At 51.5% G+C, this 10381-nt stretch overlaps 1 protein-coding gene across 1 annotated transcript; it reads right to left on the bottom strand.

Annotated features, from left to right (window-relative positions):
• Positions 1-417: 417 nt before the first annotated feature.
• LOC121485030 (60S ribosomal protein L21-like) lies at positions 418-939 on the bottom strand. The gene has a single exon (XM_041744991.1). It carries the CDS (start codon positions 912-914, stop codon positions 432-434), a length of 483 nt encoding a protein of 160 aa, XP_041600925.1. The 5' UTR covers positions 915-939; the 3' UTR covers positions 418-431.
• Between the last annotated feature and the right edge of the window lie 9442 nt (positions 940-10381).

Below are 10381 nucleotides of genomic sequence, written 5' to 3'. Positions count from 1 at the left end.
GGGAGCCCGATGCAGGACTCGATCCCGGGACCCCAGGGTCACACCCTGGGCCGAAGGCAGACACCCAACCCCTGAGCCCCCCGCCCCAGGTGCCCCTTGAGTTGCTTTTTTATTTTATTTTATTTTATTTTATTTTATTTTATTTTATTTTATTTTATTTTATTTTATTTTTTAAGATTTTTTATTTATTTATTTATGATAGACATAGAGAGAGAGAGAGAGAGAGGCAGAGACACAGGAGGAGAGAAAAGCAGGCTCCATGTCAGGAGCCCGACGTGGGACTCGATCCTGGGACTCCAGGATCGCACCCTGGGCCAAAGGCAGGCGCCAAACCCCTGAGCCACCCGGGGATCCCTGAGTTGCTTTTTTAAATTATCCTTTTTTTTTTTTTTTTTTTACAATCCTGAGGTCTTTCATTTTCTTTACAGTTATCATGCCATGAATTCATAGGGAATGGGTTCCAGCAGTTCAGGCTCCTTTCCATTGGTTCTCACAAAGTGTGCTTCTCTGGGTGGGGCAGGCTGGCGCTTCAGTTGAACCCAAGTACCTTTCTCTTTGGCTTCCTTCTTTTTCTGATCATTTTCCTTCACACGCTTCAGGAAGCTATCTCGGCTCTTTGAGTGTTTAATATGCTCAATGCGGACATTAATTCTCTTGGCAAGAATCTTGCCCTTAACTTGTTTGTTTACAACAATGCCAACAGTATGCTGAGTAACATTGTAGACCCTTCCAGTTTTGCCATGGTAACATTTGTGGGGCATTCCTTTTTGAACAGTGCCCATTCCCTTGATGTCCACAATATCACCTTTCTTATAGATTCGCATGTATGTGGCCAAAGGAACAACTCCATGTTTTCTAAAAGGCCTAGAGAACATATAGCAGGTACCTCTCCTCTTTCCCTTTGTGTTGGTCATTTTGGCGAATTACTGGAAGATGGCGTTTCCGGCCGAAAGGAACTTAAATTATCCTTTTTAAGCACAGAAACCCCTCAGGAAAATTTAACTTGCAACCTGCCCTTCTCGGCGCAGGGGCTCCCAGAGTTCCTCTGAGAGCAGGACGCTCAGCTTTGCCAGCAGGTGGTGTCAACAGTGGGGCCTTCGCCGTCGTCTTGACTACTGTTCTCGTGACTTTACTGTGTGTTTGTTGAATGCACACTTAGTTTTTTTTTTTTAATTTTTATTTATTTATTAGAGAGAGAGAGAGACAAGTAGAGGGAGAGGAGCAAGCAGATTCTGCTTTGAGCTCAGAGCCTGCAGGGGGCTGGATCTCAGGACCCTGAAATCATGACTTGAGCCACAATCAAGAGTCAGACACCTAACCAACTGCCACCAGGCGCCCTGCATGTCTAGTTTTAAAGTGTTTGCAGTTCTGGGACATCTGGGTGGCCCAGTAGGTGAAGCGTCTGCCTTCGGCTCTGGTCATGATCCTCCTGGGATGGAGCCCCTCATCGGGCTCCCTGCTCGGCAGGGGGGTCTGCTTCTCCCTCTGCCCCTCACCCCGCTAGTTCTCTCTCTCTCAAATAAATGAATAAAAAAAAAATCTTAAAAAAAAAGCAAAATGTTTTCAATGAGTAGGGACCCCATCCTGACCAATAAGCACAAAAAAAGCAATTAGTGTGTTGCAAGTGTAAGTAAGAAAAGGTGGCATGCTGTGACCAAGAGCAAAAATAATTCTAAGGAGTGAAAGCCATCTGAGGGCACCCCCGTTACTTATGCGTGTGGAATAAATCCTGAGGAGCATGGGGGCCACAGAGTAGGAGTGAATGACGCATCACACGGGGAGTGACCCGCCTCTGTGGTTGACCATGATGGGCGGGCAAAGTATAAAAGTGACACAACGACAAAGGGACGTGAGGCTAGGGAGCGATCAGGGGGCCTCTCCCGTCGTCCTGACACGGGATCAGTGAACAAAGACCCACTGGGTTAATGCAGAGGCCAAGTGGGCCGGGTGAGACCGCGGCCTTGACATAGGCAATGGAAGAAAGGTGCCTCCAAGGCCCGTCGGAGACCTGCACGGTGCTGGCGTGAGGAGCAGGGGACCTGTGTCGCGGACGCGGGCAGGTATAGGCGAGGAGGCAAGCGCCCCGGGCCCAGCTTCCAGGGTTCCAGGGCAGGCCCCCCGCCTGTTGTGGGGGAGAGGGAAGGTGCCCACGCGCACGCAGGGGCCAAGCCAGCGAAGAATGCCCAGCTCCATCTGCAAAGAACCAGCCGACTCTCATCCGATGGAAGTCCTCCTGGGAAGCAAGAAGACGCTTTTCACAGCAAACTTCATCTTCAACATTTTTAAAAATATGTTTTCTGGGATCCCTGGGTGGCGCAGCGGTTTGGCGCCTGCCTTTGGCCCAGGGCGCGATCCTGGAGACCCAGCCATGTTGGGCTCCTGGTGCATGGAGCCTGCTTCTCCCTCTGCCTTTGTCTCTGCCTCTCTCTCTCTCTCTCTCTCTCTCTCTCTCTCTCTCTGTGACTATCATAAATAAAAATTAAAAAAAAATATGTTTTCTGAACTTCCAGTACTGTCGTTGCAAGAAACAAGGGGCCAGAGAAGGGGAACAGCCCCCACACTCCGACGTGCCACCTCTCACCTCCAACCCGGTGACTTCCAGCCGCACGTCGGCTTTCGATCCAAACTGTGCTGTAGACGCGTGATGTAATTTGTGACTCATGGTGATTGTAAACCCAGCTATTAAAAAGTCTTTTTATAAATTGAGATTTTTCTCAGATCTACAAAACCAAAACAAGATACAGGAATATCTCGAGAGCCAAAGACTTCCTGTGCCAACTGTAACACTCCATTCTCTTTCCTTGTGTGTGCATCAAAGTAGCCGCGTAGTTTTTTTGATTGACTTTGTCACAAGTTCTCATAAAATACAAGCTTTATCTGTTTTTTTTGTTTTTTTTTTTTTTTGTTTTTTACATGGGGGTTCCACATAAGTTTTCCTTTGGGAGGAAAAAGTATCCTCCTGTTTAAAAACTTGAAAATCATGACTATAAATAACAAACTATTGAAGATTTTTGGGCAGGAAAGTTACATAATGTAAGTGGTGTTTTAGGAATATATTAATCTGGCTGTATGTCATATGGATTGCCCAGAGACCAGTTAAAAAGATACTGTGAACAGTGTCCTGTGAAAATAACCATTATAATAGAATAGAAAATGGAACTAAGACCTATTATATCTGTCAGAAATCATGAGAGGCATAAAACAAAGTGGCTGAAAAATTATGTTTACATACCAAATAGGCATACAGAGAGGCTTTTTCACCTTCAAGCTCTATGATTTCTTCTATTTTGTGTTCAAATAAAAAATGCAAAACAAGGACAGAGTGATACTGCGGAAAGTGTTCAGCTAGCTCCCTAATAAAGGGAAAAAGCACTTAGCAATTGTTACACTACTTCATCTAAAATGCCTTTGATTGGTATAAGAGCATTGACTAGATATGAAAGCTTCTTTGACTCAAGTTTTAATAATAAAACTCTCCCCCGGCTCCATTTTTAACCTCAAAAGTATTTTTTCTCGATTTTTGGAAAATTATTTTCCAAGATAATAAATATTCATTGTAGAAATATTATAGAAATGCATATAAGCAAAAAATAGAATTACTTGTAATTCTATAACCCAGATAGGATGGGTTTGGAAGGCTATATGCTTTTTAGTGTATAGTCTCTCCAAACTTATTCTATACAAATCTATACCAATTAGTAAAGAAGGCTTCAAATAAAATAGGATTATGCTCTATATTCAGCTAAATGTTTCAGAAATGAGTCCCTTGTAGATTATTAGTTAAATAGTTGGCAATCAGGGAATGATTATTTAATAACTATCAATAGCCAGAAATCTAACATGTAATTTTGAGCAAACTGTCTTGGAATTTAAATTTAACTGAAATCGTGGTCATACAATGTACGTGATCCGTAAAATAAAATAAATTTCATCTGTATCCAGCCATAGGTTTTGAAGTCAAGTGTTTATCAATGCCAGCGCGCCCTTTTAACTTCAAAACTGCCTTGGCCTCATTATGAGCAGAATTTGGTATCACAGGAATTCATCTGAACATCTCCCTGCATTGGAACTGAAATGGGCTTCGGAGTCTATTTCGTTCCAACAGATCATCACTAAACCTTGGTTTTCTTTTCTTTTTAAATATTTTATTCATTTATTCATGAGAGACATAGAGAGAGAGAGGCAGAGATGCAGGCAGAGGGAGAAGCAGGCTCCCTGCAGGGAGCCCCACGCAGGACTCGATCCCAGGACCCCAGGGTCACGCCACAAGCTAAAGGCAGTGCAAAACCACTGGGCCACTGGGGCCGCCCTGTTTTTAACTCTTAATTTTTTTTTTTTTTAACTATGGAGAATGAAATGCCAGCTGCTGGGGGAGGCCGGCGTGGGGTGGGTGAGACGGGGACGAAGGCAGGCACTGCCGGTGGGCCCGGGGGCACAGGAAAGTGTCCACCCCGTAGTATGTGCTGGAAACTAATATTAAACTGTATGTTATCTAACCAGAATTTAAATAAAAACTTAAAAAAAAAAAAAAAACCACCCAAAACTTTGCTTCCCTTCTTTGCAGTCATTCTTCTCCCAGACACGTCTACCAATGAGGCCACTGACATCCTCTGACTCAATGACAGGCTCAGAGCAGTGATGGATCAGTGGCGGACCCAGGGCTTGACATCTCGCCCCACACCCTCCTCCCGGCCTACGATCAAGGGCACCTCCCCCCACGACTATTCCCTTATCCGAGGTCACTCCTGGAGGGCTCTTCGCCCACCTCCACCTGGGCACTGATTTTGTGACCTGAAGACTGGGTGGCAAAGACACAGGTTGCATTTAGAAAACAACAACAACAGAACAACAAAAAACCTCTTTTGCGGGACTCGAAGTATCATGTTACGTCTGTGAATTAAAACTGGACAATGGTAACCAACATCATTTTTCCATGATTGTTTGGCAACAATCAAAAAGTCGAACAGCATCGTGGTTCCAAGGCTACTGGGGAGGAGGTGCTATCCCAGGCTGCCAGCCGGAGGGCCCAGCGATATGACCCCCGCGCAGGCACTGGGGCAATGTTTTTAATCGTTAAAATGTCTCTCCCCTCGACCCAGCGATCTTCCTTCGGGATGTGTATCCTACGGGCGATTAACCCGCTGGAGAACCAGGCAGCAGTGAAGAGCAGCGAGAGGCCTGGTGGGGAAGGAGCCCCGGGAGGTATTGCCACGTGTAAAACTCGAGGTGAGAGGGATCCCCGGGTGGCTCAGCGGGTTGGCGCCTGCCTTTGGCCCAGGGCGCGATCCTGGAGTCCCGGGATCGAGTCCCACGTCGGGCTCCCTACATGGAGCCTCCTTCTCCCTCTGCTTGTGTCTCTGCCTCTCTCTCTCTATGTCTATCATGAATAAATGAATAAAATCTAAAAAAAAAAAAAACTCGAGATGAGAAGAGGATAAAGGAGAGGCCCCGTTTTATAGAAGCAACAGAGGAAATAATAGCAGCAATTAGTGCAAGTGGTTAACCACGGGGGGAGTGGTGGGCAGGTGGCTACTGGCAGGCTGGTAATAAGTCTTCTCGGTGCGCACTTTTTAAAGCCTTTTATTCTTAGTTAAAAAAAGATCATGTGAATGTATTGCCTCCTAAAAATAAAAACCAAATAAATTTTTAGAAGGACCACATTTTCATTTCATTGTTTTACTTAAATGAAAGATGAGGAACGGGACCCTAATCCTTTCTAATTTCGAATAAGAACAACTGAGATGTTTTCTTAGATGAACTTGCTTGTGACGAGGAAAAGATGAAGAAAAGTATTAAAGTGATGTAGCGCAAATTCCCACGATGACCACTGAGTACTTGGCCGCAGTGCGGCGTCCTGAATCCTGCAGCGTCCTAGGCCACACCGACTTTGCTGACTTTTTTCACTTCATTGACTCCACCTCTTCGGACAAGAGTGAGAATCCTCAAAACGTCTGTCCTTCAAATATTTATGCTAATGTCTTAAAAGGAGCTGGTAAAACTATTTGAAACTTGATATGGGTAATCTTTATTTTAATGACTACTGGAGAATAGAGCAGGGAAACGTGGCGTGATTCAGCCGAGATCCAGAAGATTGTCAAATACATAGGAGTTTTTAAAAAAGTGTTTTATGCATCAGAGTAATGTAGGGATGTGATTACAATAGATGGTCCAATTGGATGAAATAGGGATAATTCATTGACTTTCCAGGATACTTCTAAAATCATTGCACACGCGACCACACAGACACATTTTGCCTCTCACAATAAGACTCCTCCAGGGGAATTATGAGTCCTGCCTCAAAATAAGATTTCTACAATAAAGGCAAAGCAGGGAAACACAAAGATGTTGGAATCAGAGAGGAACTTTGCCTTAACGATGTGTGATCAGAATTATACATTATTGTGATATGTTATTATTTTGTAAGTTGAACACCAGCTGTGTGATCTCAGAAGGGTTACTTAACCATCTCTGAGTCTCCCTGCTCGTTCATGGGAATGGTAATAATGCCTTGCACATAAAGCTGTTGTAAGGAATCAATGAAAACACGGATTTGAAGGTGTGCTCAAGCTACGCCTTCCGCGAGCACGGCGAGTGCTCACCAACGGGGGGGCCCTTATTTCAACCTTTCTTGAGTGTCAACAATCTCATAAGATGGAATGCACGGGCGTTTAACACACATGACTACATACACAATTCATGACATAATGACATACTGTTGTGTTAACATAGACGAAGCCTGTGGTTTCCTAATTGGAAAACTGGGGTTTGAAATTCAATGAATACTCCGATCAAAAAAAATAATAATAAATCCCTGGTAAAAAATAACAGCAGGAAATATACAAGCATGTTAACAGTGGAGGCGTTAGAGTGGAAGAGCTGTTGGTGGTCATCCTCTCCTTAAATGTTTTTTGCTTATGTTTTGTGATTTTATCGTGACAACAGAACCTAGTGAACGTGGCTGGGGGCAGAAATAAAGAAAATAAAGGGCCACAAATCATAAACCACCTTGACTCCGATCATAATTGAGAGTCTACCCTGCACCTCACTCCCAACACACTAATACCCTTGCCTTATACTATTGCAACTGAGAGTAAACACTGCACATTTGGGTGCAGGGTACGTTGGATGTGATTCCGAGTAGGAAACTGACTATAAGCAAAGATGGGAAAAAATGTATAATAGAGAGAAAGAGAGAGGGGGTGGAAATTGCTACCATGTTTCAGACACTGCCAGCTGCTTCCCCATGTCTTCAGTTCTTTAGTGACTGAGTTATGAGGCCCCAGCATGTCATGAGAGCAATGTGCTCTGTTGAAAATACCTTTTCTGCTTCCCTTGCAGCTAGGAGGCTGGCCCGGGGCAGGGTCGCAGCCCACGGTGTGGTCCGGCATCACTTGGGGGACCCAGGGGGCTTGCACTCCTGCGTCCTGCCCCTTCCCCTCTCCCCCAAGAACGCACACGTGCCGCCTGGTCAGAGCAGCCATGGGGCGGGCAAGCTCGCTGGCAGGTGTCACCTTCAGGACAAGGGGGAGGGGCAGCTGCGCCCGCCTGGGCCCACCTTCCTGGAGGGTGACCTCCAAACCCCCGCGGAGGCCCATGGCGTTCTGGAGGTGCCCGAGGCTGGCCAGAGGGAAGGAGCTCCTCTTCTTGCATGGGCTGGCAGCGGGCAGAGTGGGCCCCAGGGCCCTGGAACGGCTCCCCGAGTCGGCGCCCCCCGAGTCCCCTCGGCCACCGTGCATCCTTGGAGCTGCGAGCTGCGCTTAGGGTTTCGCTCTGGGGGCTCCGCTCTCCAGCGTCAACCAGGATGCTCTGTACTTGTGACTTTTTTCTTTTTAATGTGTAAAAGTATACATTAAAAGGCCCACAGGTGGGCAGCCCGGGTGGCTCAGCGGTTTAGCACCGCCTTCAGCCCAGGGCGTGATCCTGAGGACCCGAGCCCGGTGGACCAGGCAGGAGTCCCGGGCATCCTGGCCCAGCACCCCATCCCCGCCAAGCTGCCCGCCCCGCACAACCCCTCGCATGCCGCGTCCCCCCTACATTGCCCCCCCACACTCGGACCCCCAGCACGCCAACACCCCCCCACATCGCACCCCAGCACACCCTCCTCCCCCCGCATGCTGCCCCCCAGCACGCCATCCCCCCCAGCACGCCGTCTTCCCTCTCCCCTGCACGCTACCCCCCCATGCCACCCCCAGCACCCACCTGCGGAGGGCGCAGAGCCACACCCGGGGCGCTGGAGGGTGGAACCCCACCCCGCTAGCCGCGGCAGGGGGAGCGGGGGGGCGGGGGTCAGGGGCGCCCCCCTCTCCTGGGCATCCTCGCCTCCCCCGCAGCCCCGGAGGCTTGGCCAGACCAGGAGGAGGAGGGCGGCGGCTCCGCCCAGGCGCAGGGACAGCCCAACGGCCCCGGGGGGGGGGGGGGCGCCAGGGACCTTGGAGGGACCCTAACAGGACTGGGGGCGAAGCCGCGGCAGGGGGAACGGGGCGCGGGAAGGCGCCGCACCTGCGGGACACACCGCCCCCTACGGCAGCCGAGGGTCGCCCTGGGCAGGGTGTGTGCGCCCCGCGGCTCCCCAGGCCCTCTCGCGGGCTCCAGGTGGTTCTAGGCAGACACGCTTGAGGCCGCTTAGGGACGCAAGGGTGGGGAGGGCGGGGCCTGGAGGGGGCGGAGCCTGGGGAGCCGAAGGCAGAGCGGGAGGGGGCGGGGCCGGGCCTGGAGGCGGGGCCGGGAGGGGCGGAGCCTGGGGAAGCCGAAGGCAGAGCGGAAGGGGGCGGGGCCGGGGAGGGGGCGGAGCCTGGGGAGCCGAAGGCAGAGCGGGAGGGGGCGGGTCCGGGCCTGGAGGCGGGGCCGGGGGCGGCCGGGTCCGAGAGGGGCGGGGCCTGGGGAAGCCGGGGCGGAGCTGGGAGGCAGAGCGGGAGGGGGCGGGGTCAGGGGCGGGGTCAGGGGCGGGGCCGGGAGGGCGCGGGCGGCGGTGAGCATCACCTTAGGGAGATCCCGGGCGGGTGGGCTGCCGCCCGGCGGGGGTCAACAGCCTGGCCTCCCTCGGGTCCGCGCTGGTCCCCGTGCCCCCGCTGACCCGACCCCCGGGGGCCGCCGGGCAGGGAGCGCCAGCTAGACGGCCCCCCGGGTCAGCTCCCAGACACCCAGACCCGGGGAGGGCGCCAGTGCATCCGGGGAGACCAGCGGGAATCCGCCCTCCTTACTTCGCTTGCCTCCGCCCCCCATCCTTGGGGGGTTCCCCTGCCGCCGTGCGGACAGCCCCGCCTCTCAGGGATTAGCCACTGCACCTTGTGGGGTCGGGCCCAGCCTGTCTGGGGCGCAGGGGACCCCCGGGTGCCTCTGGGACCTCCAGGTGACCAGGTCCATGGGAAGCGACATCAGCCCAACAGAGGCAGGCCCGCGGATGGGCCAGACCCTTAGGAAGGAAGGTTAGAGTCGCCACCAGGGAAGGAACCATGAGATGCCCGCCGAGGGCAGGATGAGGCGGCTCCCCGTCGGGCTCGGCAGGGCCTCCAGCTGCACAAAGACGGGACTGGCATTAAGTACCTCTTTGCTTTAATGACCCCCACCCCCTGCCAGTTCCATAGCATCTAAAATAAAATGCATTGGTGGTGATTAACTTGACAAGCATTAGATTACAAGGCTTCGAAGGAAGGGTGGGCCTCAGCCGGCGAGAAGAGGCATAAATGTCACCCAGAGACAGACAGAGGGCTTTGCACTAACTTCTGGGAAAGAGGCCAGGTATCTTGTTGCACAGGGAACACTTGTATCAGCTCAGGCCGAAGCACTGCCTCGTTGCGGTCTACATGGGTAGGATGAATCTGGTCAAACGAGGAGTGTCTGAATGCCCCCTTGGCAAAGACTAGATCCTGGTGGCTCTGTGCGCTTGACCTTAGTTAAGTTGGGACTACGTTTCTCAGAATTCTCTTTGCAGCCTGGCGCTGACTTACCCTTGTACCTTAGAGACACACGCATGAGCTCTGGTGGGCAGAGGTGAAGCTGTGGCCACCTGTGACACTCCGGAGGTCGGGGTGGCGTCCCGGCCACGGTGGCCATCCACACACGCTGTCCCTGCTCTGCCAGGTAGTAGGTAAGGGACAAGCCCTAAGCCCGCTGCCCCTCCCGCTCCTGCCCACTGTCCCCCTCTGACTGCTCCAGGGCCCGTGCAGCTCGGTGGGGAAGGGGTGACCTCCTGTTGCAGGCCTCCCACCAGCCCGAGGATGGGCATGGGGAGAAGCGCACTCCTGTGCTGCTTTGTCTTTGCTGCATCCACATCCATTCTTTGCTGGCGGCTAGACTGGCTGACCTAAAGCAGCCTTGGGCCGGCCACTCCACCCAGAGATCCTGGCCTGCGTAGACCACTCCATCAGCTAACAGAATTGCA

Source organism: Vulpes lagopus, chromosome 2 (assembly GCF_018345385.1).
Source record: "Vulpes lagopus strain Blue_001 chromosome 2, ASM1834538v1, whole genome shotgun sequence".
Lineage (NCBI taxonomy): Eukaryota > Metazoa > Chordata > Mammalia > Carnivora > Canidae > Vulpes > Vulpes lagopus.
Note: the sequence above shows the minus strand (reverse complement) of the source record. Positions and strands in the feature narration are given on the sequence as shown.